The sequence below is a fragment of the Cornus florida genome, unplaced genomic scaffold, assembly GCF_030987335.1.
Source record: "Cornus florida cultivar Cherokee Brave unplaced genomic scaffold, ASM3098733v1 CherokeeBrave_3.0.0_Hap2_Chr11, whole genome shotgun sequence".
NCBI classification, from domain to species: Eukaryota; Viridiplantae; Streptophyta; class Magnoliopsida; order Cornales; family Cornaceae; genus Cornus; species Cornus florida.
In genome coordinates this window covers 99,843,291-99,862,058 of record NW_026775581.1, presented here as the reverse complement: position 1 = coordinate 99,862,058, position 18,768 = coordinate 99,843,291, and the positions used below count along the sequence as shown (strand labels likewise).

The 18,768-nt window shown below is 34.2% G+C and overlaps 2 protein-coding genes across 2 annotated transcripts; one reads left to right on the top strand and one right to left on the bottom strand.

The window, feature by feature from the left end:
• Positions 1 to 4,974: 4,974 nt before the first annotated feature.
• On the bottom strand, positions 4,975 to 6,154 carry LOC132285982 (small ribosomal subunit protein eS30z/eS30y/eS30x). Its single transcript, XM_059788227.1, has 3 exons — positions 6,004 to 6,154; positions 5,659 to 5,796; positions 4,975 to 5,236 (listed from the first exon to the last, which is right to left on the bottom strand). Exons 1-3 carry the CDS (start codon positions 6,005 to 6,007, stop codon positions 5,190 to 5,192), a joined length of 189 nt encoding a protein of 62 aa, XP_059644210.1. The 5' UTR covers positions 6,008 to 6,154; the 3' UTR covers positions 4,975 to 5,189.
• Positions 6,155 to 6,952: 798 nt separating this feature from the next.
• LOC132287083 (uncharacterized) lies at positions 6,953 to 17,941 on the top strand. Its single transcript, XM_059789576.1, has 11 exons — positions 6,953 to 7,364; positions 8,112 to 8,348; positions 9,565 to 9,726; positions 11,070 to 11,179; positions 11,754 to 11,862; positions 14,369 to 14,524; positions 14,671 to 14,786; positions 14,868 to 15,034; positions 16,965 to 17,095; positions 17,170 to 17,320; positions 17,451 to 17,941. The coding sequence occupies exons 1-10, from the start codon at positions 6,984 to 6,986 to the stop codon at positions 17,281 to 17,283; spliced, it is 1,683 nt and encodes a 560-aa protein (XP_059645559.1). The 5' UTR covers positions 6,953 to 6,983; the 3' UTR covers positions 17,284 to 17,320; positions 17,451 to 17,941.
• The last annotated feature ends 827 nt before the right edge of the window (positions 17,942 to 18,768 follow it).

The window sequence follows — 18,768 nt, the reverse complement described above, 5'->3', positions numbered from 1 at the left end:
CATATACTTTAATAAATTATAAGGTTTCTTTTTTTTTTTTCTTTTTTTTTTTTTGTGGCAATTTATTAAATTGTGTGTTCCTTAAAACAAATATAAGGTATTAGACTGCTTCATTTTTTGTTATGTCTTTGGTTAGTTATACGAAAACTGTTTTTTAAATCTCTTAAAATTTAATATGGTTTTCAACAAATTACAGAAGATCTTTCTAGAAATTTTTTTAAAAAATATTTGTTTTTTCACAAAATAATTTCAAAAAACTGTCGAGAAAACATTTATTTTATTTTATTTTTTTCGATCTTCTAAAAATATAAAATTGTTATCTGAAAAACTTATCTATGCGACAACTTTCAAAATTAGTTTATTAGTTTAAAAGCCACTTATGAGATACTTTAAAATTTTTGAGGAAAGTGATTTTAAAAATGGGCCTCAAACATTCATCGTAATCATCTTACCTTAAACCAACCAAATGAATTCGTGAGATGAATTTTCTTATTTCATTTTTTTCCTTAAATTTTATGTCTAGCATCGTAACTATTTTTGTTAGGTCCTTTTATTATTTCATCCCACCAACCTAAAATATATACAATAAAAATAATAAAAGACAGACAAAATCGTATCATAAATACTTTATAAGAATAAATTGTGAATATCCCATTTCAAATAAACCCAAAATCATTACATGTCACAACAATCATTGTCTTTTTTCTATTTGGCATGATGTTTTTGTGCTTTTCTACGTCTCAAAAATTATGATAAAAATGAAAAGAATGTCTTCACATTGCAGAAAAATTGTTAATCAGTTGTTACTACTAATCTTAAATACAAATTAATTACCACAAAAAAAGGAATATAGGTTGACTTTATTGGTACGAGATAATTCTGTGTCTGAATGTTACAACTAAAAGACCCACAAGATATTTTTTTAGAGGGGGGGGCGCAAAAATGTTAGGGTTAGTAATTACGTAATAGTTGTTAGAGGAGAAGGAGAGAATGCAAAACTCCAACAGGGACTTCATACACGAGGAACAATTTAATTATTTGGACAATACAATACATGCAAAACAATAAAACTTTATGTTACTTTTATGTGTATATACACACTATTAATCCAGGCACAATATGTTATATAACCAGCAAAAAAAATTTCATAAATTTTGAAGAGTCAATTCTTGAACAACCGTTATTGTGTGTATTAATACAAGTTTTTTTTTTTTCACAAATTTTATACAAATTTTTTTTTTTAAAAATAGTTAGTGAATGCTCTTCAGTCCTTTATTAGATTAGACATGATATGACGACAAAAAGTGCCTCTTTGTTGCGGAATTATTTTAAAAACTTGATTCTTAATTTCTAAAATTGGCTGTCAAATGATTTATTTTATTTTATTTTTTATTTAATAAAAAACAGATTAAAGACAAAAGAGTCATCTATGAAATGCTTTGGAATAAATCTCCTAAAATGGAGGGGAAACCAAATAGAGACAAAATTGTGTAGAAAATTGCTGCTTTAATTTACGATATGTTTAATTACGAAACCAAAATCGAAAAAATAATGAACATAAAATATACACACACGAAAATTTTGCCCTTGTGTGTGAGTTCATCACCACGTGTTGCGTTGGTTGGGGCAATGTTTCAACGTTATTTTAAAGCTAGAGGGGGAAGAATCGACACCACATTCTGTTAATCACTTTTAATCTGCATTTTGTTTGACATCACACCAATAATTGCATATTTGCTTTCTTAATCATTGGTTTCACTTTGATTAACTGCTAGTGCCAGTCATCTTATCACACAACTGTTCAGCATAATTAGGCGGAGGAGACCATTTGTCGAGTTGGTCCCTACTCAGCCTATTTATTTATTTATTTTGTAAGTAGTCTGTACTCAACTTTACTCCGAACTTTACTCTGACGTTGAGTTTCAAAACTAAATTTATGTTAATTCAAATTCTAATGCGTGGATTTCATGCTTCCAAACATAATTTAAGCCCCAACACTTTCATTTATTGTTAAGGACAACATATAAAGTTTAATACATAGGTTTATCACACTTCTTTATTTACTAATACCAAGAAAAGTATTAATACTACAAGACAAAATTTTGAGAAATTTTTATAGTTCTAGTCAATCACCAATCTAGATGTTTCAATTTTATTCAACGATTTGTTAACATGTCCCGGAAGAGAGAGAAGAAAGAAACAACTTTTTTTGGTTTGATAGAGAGGAGATATGGAGAGAAGAGAAAAAATGATGGATAAGTAATCATTCCTAAAAAAAAAAAAAAAAAAAAAAAAGAGGCTACTATAGAATTTTTTTAATTAAAAAACTTTTTTTATAATTAAAAATCTCTCTTTTCTCCTCTTCTCTCGTAACAAATAAAATAAGATATTATCTTATTCTTTTTTTTTCCATCCAACCAAACCAAACAAAAGGAAGAAGATGACACAATCTCTTATTCATCTCTTATTTTCATCCTACCAAACGGAACAGAATCATTCATAGTGTACCTTAAGGTTAAGAACCCGTTCTTGGTGACCATTTTTACAATCTGGAGTGTGGGCCATACCGCAGAGGAAGTAAAAAGACCCCATGAATGATGTTCCATAGGCTTGTTCCAAGCTTGGGCTTTGCTTTAACAGAATCATTCATACTTTACCTTAAGGTTAAGAACCCGTTCTTGGTGACCATTTTTACAATCTGGAGTCTGGGCCATACCGCAGAGGAAGTAAAAAGACCCCATGACTGATGTTCCATAGGCTTGTTCCAAGCTTGGGCTTTGCTTTGTTTTTCTTTTGGGCCTAAGGCCACATATAAATTTTAGGCAAAGGCTACCCTCTCGAGTTTCTGGCTGTTTCCTAAATTTAGCCTTTCGTCGCCCCGAAAGAAGCAACTATCAAACAGCTCGCGCGATATTTGAAAATCGCCGTCAATACCTCGGTGTAGGTCCGGGATAATCCTTTGTTCCATAGCTCTGGGGCTATTTACAACTAGCCAATTAAGACATGACATCCCCTGAGGTTTGTCATAATGTCAGTCATATACAAATTAGGCGTTTTTTGAACAATGAGACCCCCTGTCAGAATTTGGATCCAAACAGCCCTTAAAATGTTTAAAAGGACGAAATTCCCTATAAATATTTTATTCATTTTCATTGTGAAAAATCAAAACTCATGAAAAGTCATTTTTGCCCTTCCGTGAAGCTTACCATATTGGATATTCATTCTTTCTTTCCCAAACACGACGTATCCATCCGTTCTCTCTCTCTCTAAGTTTTGCAAAAATGAAACCTGCATCTCTTCAACACCACCATGGTTGATCTGTGCTATGGGTGGTATGAGAAGGAAGTGGATCGCGACGATGGAAGTTGCATTGGACTAGGGTTTGTAGAATTTTGTGAAGGAATTAGATTGATTTGTGGCTTCGTGGACCACGGCGGAGGGTTGCTTCTCTATTTGTTCTCTTTGCTCCTCTGTTTCTTGAAACTTGGGTCAACGGTGCTTTCCCGGTGTTTCAAGATTCTTAATTGATTATTATCAGCCCTTCATTGTGTATGTATATTTGTGTATGGATTCTTTATGTATGTGTGTTAGCAATCGGTGTTGTAAGGAATTTTTTAGGAGAAAATGAAAGTTAAAAAAGGAATTTATTTAGAAAAAAAAAGAATTTATGTGAGAGATTTTATATTATCAATATATATAGAAAATCATGATTATCTCTCTCTCTATATACACATCAATACATATATTACACACAAACACACCCAATTGTTCAACTTTCCTTTTCTAAATCAATCCTTCAACACCCCAATTACAATCACAAACCGAATTTTCAACTTTCCTGGTCTAAATCAATCCTTCAACACCCGGATTGTAATTAGTTCACCTTTACTTTTCTAAACACCCCTATTGGAATCATAAACAGATACATACTATCAACATAATATATACATAAACACATGCACCAATTACATGATTTTTATTGTTGTAATATATATATATATATATACATATATATATCCGTGTGTTCATTCCCTCTTAATATGAGCTGTGGAGTGGTGGTGGTGGGTGGTGGTGGTGGTGCCCTGGAACGGTGGGTGTGAAGGTTAAAAATGTAATTATATTATTTAAATAGGGTAACTACTAAGTCAAAAGGTAATAAAGTCATTTCACTATGTGTCATATCTAGCTGACTATTGGGGTGTTTTTGTTAACTTTATCAAATGTGAGGGTGTCATTGTTCAAAATAAGCCCAACTTGTACATGACTGTTAGTATGGCAAACCTCAAGGGGTGTTATTGTAATTAACCCTAAATTTTAAATACAAGTTGAGACCATATTATTATATGGTATGATATCTCATTTTCAAAGGGAAATTAAGTATTCAAGGCTTTCAAGCTAAAGACAATATTGTGAGCTAAGATAATCCTGTGAGTGATGTTCGTTTGCTTAAACTTTAAAATCGAAAAAAAATAAAATAAAAAAATAAAGAGCATATTCTCCTTAGGTCTTGGCACAAATGAAGCCCCTGTTCGGCTAATTCTGTACAAAATTAGACCTTGGCTCTGTACAACTCAAAGGAAGCCCCTATTCTCACTAGGTATTGGCAAAAATACTAAACCCATCATACGACTAATTTCAAGTACCAATTTAACATACAGCCCAAAACAGGATATCAGCAACTTGCTTCAGCACAAAAACTGCTTCGCAAATGATATGCCCAGTTCTAGTTTGTTTCCTTCAGTTGAAGGAGCACAAGGGATGCGAGTTCGAGTTCAATTTCAAGAGCAATCACTTTGTGCAAAAATAATGCAAAGTTGGGTTTGTCTGTTCAATACTTTTGCCTTCCAGCACTTCGTGCAACTGTGTAGACAAGACATATACAAGATAATGCCTTTCAAACTAATGAAATAGCTACGGTGTAAAAACCCCCCATTTGTAACCCAATTTCAATTATATCTACACAAAGCCAATAAATTTATGACAATTGGACCATCATCACATTTATTCTTCCCATGCAGAATGATAACAAGTTATGATCTCATATCAGTTAATAGTTCATAACATCAAATAACTAAACAAAATCTCCAAAACCTCATAATAGTTCTTAAATCAAGACATGCCAGTATGCAATTTCTGAACTAAAGCAACCACATGACTCTTCAAATAACAACTACCTTAACATTTGAAGCTTACTTCTCCGACGAGTTGGGTCCTCTCTTCTTCCCAAAACCAACAACTGTAAACAAAAATTAGATAAAACAAAAATTCAGTATGGATATATCTTTTCAATTCCCAAACAAGTCATGGTCTATTATTCACACAACTACATATTTTCGAATACTAATTCTGATTATGATCTATAAGCTTTACAATAATTAATAGAGAGGAACCAAAATGTCCGTGTGCCTTTTCATGTGCTGAATGCAACAACTACGTAAATGTGTTAAACCCTAGATTTAATGGTGTTCTAACGTTGTAACCCGATATAATATGTTGCATCTTCAATGTAATGTGTTGCATAACTTTTCTAAAGTTGTTGTGTGAGTGATCTAGATGTGTTGCATTGTGATATAAGTGTGTCGCACTGCGATGTAGGTGTGTTGCCAAACAAAGGAGGGGATCCGGGGGGTAATAGAGAGAGAGGAGAGAGGGACGTACCGGCGGTGACGAAACGGCGATTGTACTGCATGCGCTTGTGGGCGCGACCTCTGGGTTTCTTCTTCTTGTCTTGCTTCGCCACTTTCGGCGTTTGGCCCCTCACCTTCCCGGCACGTGCCAGCGATCCATGAACCTTACCTGCACACACAAACACACACAGAGACGCCCAATTAATGGAGTCAGTCAACTAGAGAGTTAGATTCAATATAAGCGAAACTTGCCCAATTAACGAAGTCATTCGAACAAGAGATTTGTATCAAAATAAGCGAAATGCACAAAATTATAAATTTTATGATTAGATGTAAGCGAGATAATAGAATATGGGAAACAACGAGCTCAGCTCACCCATGGTGGATTATGCGTAAGTGGTCTGGTTTTCTCTTCTCTGCTTGGCTCCGACGATGACAGGAGAGTGTTGAGCGTAGACTGTGGAGCTAGGGTTAGGGTTTTGGGGACGTTATTTAAGGATCCAACTGACTATGGATGTGCAACCCGACTGGTTGGACAACCCGAACCCTATTGAAGGCAGAAGATTTTAGATTCCAAGTTTTATTTATTTATTTTTATTTTTTATAATTGTTAAAAAACACACATTCAAGTGAAGAGGAGGATTAATATTCCCTAAAAAAAAAAAAGAAAAAGAAAAAAAATTTCTTGGCAGCGAGTGGGGGCGTTTGCCTGTGCATTGGTACACTACTTAATTAGTAGAAATGTTTATTAGGGTTAACATCACTATTTGTTATAATTATTAATCTTTATTTTAAATTTTATTTATATTTTAAGTTATAATTTTTAATCTTTATTTTAAATTTTATTTATATTTAAGTTAAAATTTTATAATTAGTTAAAATTTTAGTTGAAAAAGTTCAATATAAATTATAATCAAAATTCATTCTTACTCAATTAAAAAAAACATTAGAGTTGAATTAGCTATATAAGATGGTAACAATTTTTTATAAAAAAGAAGAAGAAACAAACAAATAATGATGCCTTATATTTTGATTTGAAAACATTAACTTATGCATTTAAAAAAATTTAATTACGAATAAAAATTTATAAACAACCAACAGGTATTTGGTTAAATTCTGATAATTTAGAAAAGAAAAAAAAAGAAAAGAAAAAATAATAATAATCCGACACGTTTAATTTGCCTGACTTAGCTCTTAGGTCTTAGGTCCAAGATCCGACCGAGATACCCTGCAATCCTGCACGACCCAAAATAACCTCTAGAAGTTATCGTAATTACTGGAGTACCCTATATCCTCAACCAAAAACAAACGTAACCCCCCTTTGCCTCCATTTTTGCAGTCGTAACCAAAAAAAAAATGGTGACCATGCCTAGCGTAGGCCTTCGGCGCCTAAACTCTTATCCATGGCTTCACAACTTCCGTACAACAACTCCATCATCAACATCACATTCCTTTTGCTCTGTAGCGTCTCTCTCATCCTCCTCTTCTTCTCCGATTGAAGTTTCAGAAGAGGATCAATTGAACGATGACAATAAACCCACCAAGAATGCTAACAAGAGTCAATCGTATTTCCCGAAGAAAGGTCAGACATTAGAGCTTGAATGCGAAACCCTAGCTTTCAAAGGGAAGGGAGTGTGTAAAGTGGCCGATACTGGGTTCGTCCTCATGTGCGATCGCGCCCTCCCCGGTGAACGCTTCATCGGCCGAGTGACACGCAAAAAGGGCAGTTACGCTGAGGTTTTCTTTCCTTTCTCTTCAAATTTTCTGTTTTATTGATGAGAAAAAAATAGAAGAAAAAAGAAATTAGAAGTACTGCTTTTGAAAGCAAATAGCATAGTATTTTGGTCACACTACTTATCTCATAACTCAATTCATTGCTAAAATTATGAACAAATTACCAATATTCCAATTAAGTGCGTTTGATAACATTGTTTGGATATCCTTTGAAATATGTTGCACTTAAAGAGAATGTTGATTTAGGTGAGTGCTATAACCAATTCAGTACTTAATTCAAGAAAGAGTCAATACTTATTTAACTAAATGTATTTTATAATGCAATAGAGATACCATTTAAAATAATAATTTTTACTTAAGTAATGTAAAATCTTTAGGTGATGGAGACTTCACTCATCGTAGAGCACATAAAATTTCTAAAAGAATTGAAGATTTCTTAATTTATAATTAGAACTTAAAATTCAGCTATTAAAATTTTCAATAAATAATTTTCAGTACTATGCTTGTCACTTGAAGTGGCAAAGAAATTCTTATTTTACAATTAGCAATTAAAACTTCAACACTTGAATTTTTTAGTACTTAATCTACAGTATTACCAAACAAAATGGATTTCTATTTGTTTGTCCACCTTTGCTTCACCAAATGCTAAGTGATGGCTTATGACTGATGAGCCAAATTAAAAGAATAATTGACTTAGGCAACCCAATTTTCAAGGCCTTACAATGATGTAATGGTTTGTAAGATGTGCAGGTGACTAAATTGAAGACAATATCCCCTCATTGGGACTTTGTTGAAGCCCCATGTGAATATGCTTCAGATTGTGGAGGTTGTAAAACGCAGAATCTGTTATATGAAGCCCAGGTGAGAGCGAAGGAACAGCAAGTCCGTGAGTTGGCTGTACATGTGGGGAAATTTTCTGATGAAGACCTGGATAGCATCATGAAGCCCATTGTTCCCTGCGACATCCAATTTCATTATAGGAACAAGGTAAATTATAGAGCCTAAACACATGTTGTGCATTGTTGTATTTGGTTTGAGTGTTCTATGAAACTCTTGTAGAAGTCTCTTGCTCTCTTCCGCAACTAAGAAAAGTGCTAGTGGTTTAGTGGCAGAGCCACGTGGGGGCAGCTGCCCCCACTCCACTTTTTTTATATTTTAAATTTATATGTATAATTTTTTAAATTTGTAACATGCCCCATTTCAAAATTATAGAAAAGATAAAGAACTTGAATCTTGATACTTTTATTAGTTATTTCTTTCACAGACTTTCTTTGCACATCATTTTCCCACATTTGACATCCAGTTCATCTCCTCTACTTCAGTCATCAAATTCTTTTTTATCCTCTCAGTCTTTTGCTAAGGCAGAAACAAGATGAGAGAATTGCAGAAGTCTTATTTTTGTATATTTCTCGACCAGTACACAAGAATCCTTAGTCTCTGTTATTTATCCAATCTCACTCTTTATGGAAAATATGAACTTCATTTTCCATTACAAACTAAATGGATAAGGATTTTGTTAGAATCGATCAATTGGTATTTTTTTTTTTGTGAATTGGTTGGTCGAGGATAATTGTAAATGTAGTAAATAGAAATGTTATCAATCAATATTTAAGTTTTTGTCTTTCATTTACTGCAGAAATAACAGTAGAGATTTATATTATGTGAATATGACTGCCAAATCTGAAATTAGACAAATTGTAAATCTTCTCTTGATAAAGTCATCATTTGTTGAGTATTCATTACTCTATGAATCACTACATATCTATATGTGGAACTTTAGCGGGCAAAACCAATTAAATATTGAACATATTGACCCGTAAATTAGAAAATGACATGCGACAATTATCAGAAAGAATGAAGGAATAATTGATTTCAAGATAAAATTAGAAGATCTTTTTTGTAATATCTTCTGCAGAAGTATTCAACTCCTGCCATCAAGGACTAATTATGTAATAATCAATAATAGATGCTACAAGATTCACATAATGGGTCTTCATTTGGTCTACGGTTGATGTATGACCTTATGAAAAGCACCTTGTGCCTTATTCTATCAGTACAGTATCACAAGTCACCATTATTATGTTGGTACTTCTATATGTCGTCCTCATATGTTATATCATTCAACCCAAATTAACTCTTTCATCACTATATCAAATAAAAGAAAAATAAATGGACCACATCGACCTGTTTTCTTGCTCTGCAGATGGAATTCTCATTTGGTACTCAGAAATGGCTACCTAAAGAGTTGTTACAAGATAAAAACAATGATGTCAATGGCTATGCATTGGGACTTCATGCTCCTGGATTCTTTGACAAAGTTCTGAATGTGAACAAATGCTTGTTACAAAGTGAGCCTGCCAATGTGGTATGTAATGTCCAAATTATTAAAGGCTGCATATATACTTTCTTAAAACCTGCTTATCAACTACTATAACCACTTGTCTGTGATAATACTTGCTTAGCTTATACCAAAGAAATTAGTAACCCCTGTATGATGCATTTGATTATATCTGATTATGGCCGTGCTCTACACTGGTAGCTCTATGCTGCTAATATAGAATTGGTTAATCCAAGTAGAGGCTTTTGTAACTTCAAATGGCTTTTGAAAACTTGTTCTTGATAAGTTCTCAAATTACCATAATGGAACTTGTAAGATGTTTTTATGATTAACCAGTCCCACCTCCTGAGGGCAAAAAATCAACTACATTTTTTTTTGGTAGAGATACTTCCTGATTTATGTTTTATGTGATTTTATGCTTACCGAGGTTACCACCTCACCCAGCTTGTTTCCTACCTAGAAAATTAAATGAAAAGAAAACATGTCTAAAAACTACTTATTGTAGTTTAAACACATCACGCATATATGAGTTCAAGTACTGGATTATTTCTCAGAGACATAACTACTAAAAAATGACCATTTTTGGATTTCCAGAATTGAATTGAAATGTAGAGCTGACACATATACTTCCATGCCTATATCCCATAAAGTTAGTGGATGAGGTTCTGCTTGCCTTGACCAAGTTATCTAAATATCTCTTAATTGGTTTCCATAACTTTGGAGGCTTGAAGCTCAAGTGTTTTTGTCCATCATTGTTAGAGTTACATTCTTTTTAGATTTGGATAAAGTAAGCATCGAGTCCATCTGTTTAATTATTCTATATCGATGATGCAGCTGGGTAAAGTGTAAATGATAAATTCCTAGCATATTTAAAAAGTTCATCTGGATTAATATGAATTTGTAGTCTGGACCACACTCCACAACATCTTTTTTTGTTAGTCAAAAATGAAAGAACCAAATTTCTTAAAATTTTTTTTTGGTAATTTCTTTAGGTTTATATAAGTCTTGTCTTGGTCTCTTGACATGATCGTTCATTAGGTAAAGTACAATTTAAGTGTCAACTGTGGCATCATTGTATTTATTTTAGTTGCGGGAAACCTAACAAAAGCAAGTGGCTCAAGTGCTTAACGCTTGCGTAGCTGGTTGGTTTGTCGAGATTTCTGAAATCTTTTATTTTTCCTCAGTGTGCCATTTGGATTAAGATCTACGTTCTATTCAATGAGGCTTGCAGTGTATCTAATTTATCCAGTTGTATTAAGTAATATATACAGCTTTGTTAATCATCCAAAGATACTGGAAGTATGCTGATCCATACCAGAAGAATTTGCTCTTTCCTGTCTGTCTCTTTGATTTGGATTTCAAATTCATAGGTTCTCGCAGCTATTCAAGACTGTTGGAGAGACCCAAAATTAGGCCTTTCTCCTTACGATGTTCACTCCCATGCTGGATTTCTTAAGCATCTAATGCTCAGAAGTGGCAGGTACCCTGAACACTATAATTTCTATTGCAATCATCTTGGGCTTCATTTTGGTCCTTTAGGCATGCTATAAGTTTGTATTTGTACTTGCATAAACGTACACTCATTTTGCATGCAAGAAGACGTGCATAGGAGTTTCATGAACCCTTCCTCTCCATTTGTATGGCATTATTGTTGAATCTGTGTTGTAATATTATCAGAATAGATAAACTGGAAGAAGAGAGAGAAAAAATAAAAGAAAATGAATCATGAATTAATATACATATATATAAGGATTTTATTATTATTATTTTTTTTTTGAATTTTACTTTAGTTTGTTAAAATCATGTGAAATATATATATATAAACTCATACGATTGTGGAAGCTGAATTTCTTAGTTGAAAGAAGATGTTCATGGACGTAAAGATAGAAAATGAGTTTTTATAGCATGATACTGTTTTTAATAGCTTTAAATATCTGACAGAATTCCCATCATTTCATTTCTCTCAATCAATGCATGCATCACATAACAATCAATGCAAAGCTTTTAGTTCTCGGTTAATATTTCCTTACTATGATTACTATATATATTTTCAGGGATGTCAAGACTGGTCTGCCTGAACTTATGGTTAATTTTGTGACTTCATCTTACAAACCAGAGCTGCTGAAGCCCCTTGTTGAGAAAATTTCAGCCATTCCTGAAGTGGTTTGTATGATAAAAAATTTATTTTCATTCAAGGTTGATTGGAGTATTAAGTGTTTTCCCCTATCTGATAAGTGATTTGGCAACTCTTGAGCGAGTTCCTTTTAAAAGTTACAATGCACCCATAGTTTTGACTTCTCATTTGGGGCTTGCGGTATATAAATTCTGATTGATAGAATAAATGAGCTTTTGTTATGCTTTAATGTTTCAGCATCGCTCCAAATTTCCATCTATAAGGGAATCTCTTTTGAGACCATTATGATGGTGGAAAATGATAACCTTGCCAAAACTATATTTTTCTCTATTCACCCTTCGAAACACTCCTTGATTCAACTCAAAGGGGTTGGCCTAGTTGGAAAAAACTTGGGCCCTGGTGCCGCATGAAGCATCAGGTCTCAGGATTGATTCATGCTAGGTGCAAACAATTCCTGCGCGGGGGAGGGGGGAATTTAAAGTGTTAAAAGATATATACATAAGGAAATAAAAGCAAAACACAATAGGACAAGAACTTCCACTTTAATGAAATGTTCCCACTAAACTGCATAGAACATTTTTTTGTAGTTACTTTGGAAATAAAAGCAAAACACAATAGGACAAAAACTTCCACTTTAATGAAATGTTCCCATTAAACTGCATAGAACATTTTTTGTAGATACTTTTAGTCTTTGTGTTGAATCTCTATGTAACGACCCGAAAAGATATCAAAATAATAATAAAATCTATAAAAATTTCAGCATGACCTCCGCAGAAAAAGTCCCTCTATAACCTGTTGAAATACAAAAATAAATGCACGGCCTCACTGGGTCTTAAATCTAACCTATTCTGTTCCAACGCACAATACAGATATTATATTACATTCCCAAAATGGTTACATACATACAAAAGTCCCGTTCCTCCATCTCATCCAAACAAGGGACATACTTTAGTTACATCAATTTATAGTCCAAAAATGTAGTTAGAATTTAAAAGTCCATAGCTTACAACATTGTACCCATTAAACTAGAGTTTCACAAAATAGTTAAGAGTACATTACAAAATATTAAGGTTTTAATACAAAAGATAGCAAAATAAAATGGGTCTTCAAGCTCGTCTAAACCTGTGGTGGATCGTCGTCCACCACCTCTTTTCCATATCCTGAAAAATGTTAAAAAATAATGGGGTGAGCATAAGCTCAGTAGGAAGTGTCTAAGACACCTTCTTATATCCCCGTGAATCCCACATAAAGAATAGATAAAAAGGGACGGGGTCATACCATTAGAAAAACATAATCTCAATTACAATAACAAGTATGGTATAAATAACATCCAACCACAAATTTCCCACATGTACCATGAAGTGCAATGTCATGCCTATGCCACTCCCCGTTTCCGAAACAATTCCGTTTCAACAACCAAACCGTTAGTGTAATCCGACCCAAGGCACCTCCATGGCATCACGAAAGGAAGGTTGGTTAACTATCCACGACCAAAAGGCACCTCCAAGGCGTCGCATCCGGCCTAGTTAACTCAACTACATTCCCTTCTAGACTACACCAACATCACGGACCACTAGGCGCCTCCTAGGCGTCCGGTTTTTGCAACACTTTTAGAAAATATTTTCCCCAAAATGATTTCGTTTGTTCTAAAAATATTTTTCCCCCTTTTCTCTTTCCCAATGAATGCATGAATGTGTGTGTTTCAATTTATCAATTCAACTATAGGTTTTTACACATTCCATTTACATCATCATCACAATTCAATAAGAATTTCTAAACATTCATTTACTTTATTTATTTATAACCATAGCACCCATTTTTTTTCTTCAAGACAATAATTAAATAAATAATCATGGAACATACAACATATCAAACACTAAGCATGCTCATTTACCGTAATGAAAATAGACGTGTATATGACATCAAATAACACATGGAACACAATTATCATTTTAATTACACATAACTACAACAACAAGAAGCTAAGTAATTAAAATTTAGCATGCTTAGGATCAAATTTAAGGGGAAAAATTCACCAAAGGCCAAGAAATTATAGATTAGAACACCCCTACCTCAAATTGATGAAAGCCCCCAATTTGAGCCGAAGAACCCTAGAATTTCAAACTCCCTAGAGTGCACCAAAACTGAAATTGTTGGTACTCACACGTAGATCTCGCCGTGCTCTTCGATTTGTCGCAAACGGCACCCAAAAAATTCCAAGTATGGAAGGAGGAATCAAAGCTTGAAATTAGAAAAGAAAAAAGAGAGAAGAAAAGGGAAGTCACTGGAATCGGACGAGAGAGATGCACAGAGAGAGAATAAATGGTCTGCGTAATGGCCATAAGGCCTTTTGTTATGTTTAATATATTGGTGGGGCCCACCAACTTTATTTCTTTTTCTTTTAACATTAAATATATATACATATATATCACAACATTACACTCTATTCATATTTCCTCAGTTTTACTCGTGTCACCATTCAAATTATCATTTCATAAAAATGATTTCCTGTTTCTCTTTTGTGCTGGCGCATAGGTGAGCGTTGTAAACAACGTAAATTCTTCTGTCAGTAACATAGCTGTTGGGGAGGACGAATACACTTTACATGGAAAATCTACTATTACAGAGATTTTGAGAGGCCTTACATTTCAAATTTCAGCAAACTCCTTCTTTCAGACTAATTCACACCAGGTATGCAACCAAAAAAGAAAATATGATTTGCTCTCTCCTCATTCTTTTAATAATTTCTGTAATTGCTTGCTCCAGTTTCCTTATTCCCATTTCACTTCATGGATATAATTTATGACAGTAAATGCAAAAACTTTACCAACATTCAGGCAGAGGTTCTCTATAGACTTATTGAAGATTATGCTGGTCTCAGAGGAGATGGCACTGAAATTGTTCTTGACCTCTTTTGTGGAACTGGCACCATTGGGCTGACACTTGCCAGAAGGTAAATCTCGTGTTCTTTTAGTTTTAGATGTAAACTTCGAGGAATCTTACAGTGTTATGCTTCTTGGTTTTCTTTTGTCAGGGTCAGAAACGTATATGGCTATGAAGTAGTTCCTCAAGCCGTCTCCGATGCTCGTCGAAATGCCACACTGAATAATATTTGCAACGCTACCTTTATCCAAGGGGATCTTAATAAAATTGATGAAAATTTTGGCAAAAATTTTCCCAAGCCTGACGTTGTCATATCAGGTTATGGTCTTAGTCTCTGTTGATTATCTTGCTTCACCTCTACTTTAATGAATGCTAAAATCATGCTGTTTGAAAGCTTTCATGTTGTTTTCTGAAGGATATTGTGCCATATGGCTGCTTTGTTAAATTAGACTGAAAATAGAAAAGATCTGGAACATTTACTTTTAGTATTACATATACGGGTTTGTTACGAGTCTGAAATGTATTCCTTCTGAGTTACGAATTACGTTATCATTTCATGGCGTGCCCCTTTCGTTTTTTATGGAGTTTTATTATATGATAATCTTTCAATTCTAATTGTTAGGTTATTGGGTTGCTTTCTTAATATTTTTTCGCTTTTGTTAGGTAATATGAGTCGTGTATTGGCAATTTCCTACTTAAAACCTTGGTTGTAATGTGCCAAAATGTCACAAGTCATGAAGTACAACCAGCAAAGATAATGTAGATGCAGATTAGCGAGCAAAATCTGCACGATCAATCACATTTCTAGGGCACATGTAAAATGACCTTAAGTTTTTAGATGACATAGTTTTTATCTTGGTATAAACTTATTTTGATAAATTGGTTCTTTACACTATGATTTTTGAAAAGGTTTTCTAACTAAGTTTCTATTGAAAAATAGTGAACGTTGATGGATGGCTCAATCGTTCAAAGGTCTCTCCAGTATGCTTTGATGGATTGGTGGACTGATAGAAACTCAGTCCACCAATTGAACGTAATAGAAGTTTATTTTTGGAAAATCTCTCAAAATAGATTCCTACAAGGATTTAACCTGCTAAACTGTGTGGGCTACCTATATTGGCTGTGACTAGGTATGATATATAAGCCTCTAATCATCTAGAGAGAGAAACCCTCAATTTAGGGTTTCCTTTATCCTGCATCATACATGATTGAGTTTTCAACAAGGAGAAGTACATTTGACTGTCGAGGCAAATCAATTCAACCAATCCAAAATATTGAGCAGAAGATTTGGACAACCATGGCGAAGCAAATGGCATGAGGAGCGAAGTTTGTTAATGAAGAGGATCAAAAGTCTCTAGATTCTCGGTGTGAGTTTGGCTACAGTCTGTGTCAAGAGGTGACTAGGAGTTGGGGTGTGGGAACGGTCAACCTAGTTGTAACCTTTTTTTCATAGTACATTGTTCATAGCTAGATTAAGTCTCGTGGTTTTTCCCTAGTTAGGATGTTCAGCATTAAAACTCATGTGTATTCTCTATTTATTTTTGTGATTGTGTGATTGAATACTTGCTATAAGATAGCTGAAACGAACTAAATGTTCAAATCACAGTCAGCAAACATTTAGCAAATTACTAAAATTTGAAATTAATAGCCACAGGACCTATTCAGCCTCCTTTAGGTCTAGTTTACTGCTCATAGTCTGACTTAAATAGAGTCTTGGGTAACAGTCCCTTAATTTATCAGCTTAAATTCTGCAAATTATTGCTGAAATTTGTGGTTGGGATCTTGTGTACGTTGTAGCAAGAAGCAGCAATAAGAATTATAATCGTTGCCATTTTGCTTCTTGAAATTCATCATAATGGATCTTGCGGTTAGAAGTTGGTGGACCTAACAAATTGTTGTAACACGAAAATGTATTCCTTGTGAAGATTGTTAATATAAAACCTGTTCTCTTTTCCCTCCTTGAATCTGTTCTGTTGAAAGAAAGTGAACTGAAACATAAAAGGAATTCATGGTCATCAAATTTTTTTATAGGAAATAGTTTCTCATTTTTTTTTGCCTCATAAAGTTCCAATGGGAAATTTGTTACTACTAAATTGAGATATCAACGGTTACTATTGTACTGTGTATTTTTCATTTTATGCTTGAAGCATGTGTCATCTCCATGAAATATATCAACTTGATATTCATTCACATGTGAAAATATAGCTCTAGGTTTCTCATCTGCTTTCTAATGCAACAATTCGTGCAGATCCGAACCGTCCAGGTATGCACATGAAGTTGATTAAATTCTTACTGAAGCTTCAGGCCCCAAGAATTATTTATGTGTCGTGTAATCCTGCCACGTGCGCGCGTGACCTTGATTACCTCTGTCATGGTGTGGTATGTACTGGTCTCCTACCACTGGATCACTTCTCTTTTATTTTCGCTAATCTGATATGTTGAAATTTTTTCAGGTAGAGCGAGAGAGAAATATAAAAGGATGTTACGAGCTAAAAAGTCTGCAGCCAGTAGACATGTTCCCTCACACTCCTCACATTGAGTGTGTTTGCGTCCTGGAGCTTCAGTGATTCCAGTTTGAAATTATGGAATCCTCTCTCTAGTTCGGTACTTAATCTCTCTCTCTTTCTCTCTCTCTCTATATATATAAAAATTATTTTTCATGATCTTGATTTGATTAGTTCTTGCTATGTACTGTTAATTTGTTTGTTAAAAGAAAATCTGAAATTTTTTCCAGGTCACAAAATTTTGGCACAGGAGAGAAGGGTGTAGGTGAACGCTTACAAGGCTTTTCGCTTCAATGAATATATTGTAACATTACATCAGTGTTCAAAGAGAAGTTGTGTGGCTGGGGGAGAATATATATGATGTGTCCGGTGGTGCACCGGACATACCGAATTCCTGCTCAGCTGGGGCTGGGGGCAAGGCGGATCCAAGATTGCTGATTGGGGTGGGTTAATTTAGGATTTGGCTAATTTTGGATGGGCTAATTTTTTTTTTTTGGGGTGGGCTGAAAGTAGTATAGTAAAAAAAAGAAATTTTTTTTTTTTGGGGTGGGCTGAAGCCCACCCTCACCCACCCCTCCCTCCGCCCTTGGCTGGGGGCCTACAAAGATGAAAGAATTCTAATCGCCATTTCTGACCAGTCAATGTCGCCAATATTTGTAGCTTTAGCCACCTGTATTAATTGATAACTCAATTTCAATACATGTTAGTGGAAGTTTTTCATTCTTTAAGTTACTTTACCATTGACTTAGTCGCAAAAAATAATCTACTTGTTTAATACACACAGTTATTATACTAATGTTATTGCTGGGCATGAATTACTGTTCCAACTTCGAGTTTTTTTTTTTTTTTTAATCTTCGACTCGATTTATTTTTATAATATTCATTTATTACTTTAATAATTAGAATTCCCTTCACGAGGGGACCAAGCATGTGGTGTATAATGTAATGGTAAGAGTTTGAACGAGTTAGAATGTAGTCTTTTGATACCATGTTAACAAACATTCAAGGTCGAAATGCTGAGAGGTGACAGTAGCTTGTGTTACGGTTGGTAATTGTGGTCGGTCTGATAGAAAAGAGAGAAATCATTAGGACAGTTCAACCATGGATCTGAAAATTCAGGAACGAACTTCCTGAAACCTTAAGCTGATAATGACATAGCAGCTGTTCCATAAGAAAATCAAGATTCGTAAATGCATTGCTCTCCTTCAGATTGAATCACTATGAAAATCTACTAACAAAATACGAACAAGCCAGTGGTACCAAGCTCCTACTTCTCAAAGAGAGGTCAGGAGGCATGTGTGTGTGAGTACTAACTAGGAGGAAAAAAAAAAAAAAAAAAAAAAAAAAATCTACTAACAAAATAGTGATGAAAATTTTATTCTATTGAATGCATTGGAAGGATTTGATAATATTAGCACTGCATGATATGAGAAAGGGAGGGAAGTTTGTATCACCACGATTCTTGACATGCTCAGTGATGCTGTTGCTTTAATCAGTTATTGAACAAAGTACCAGAATGATAAGAATTAGTTCATGAACATAACAGCC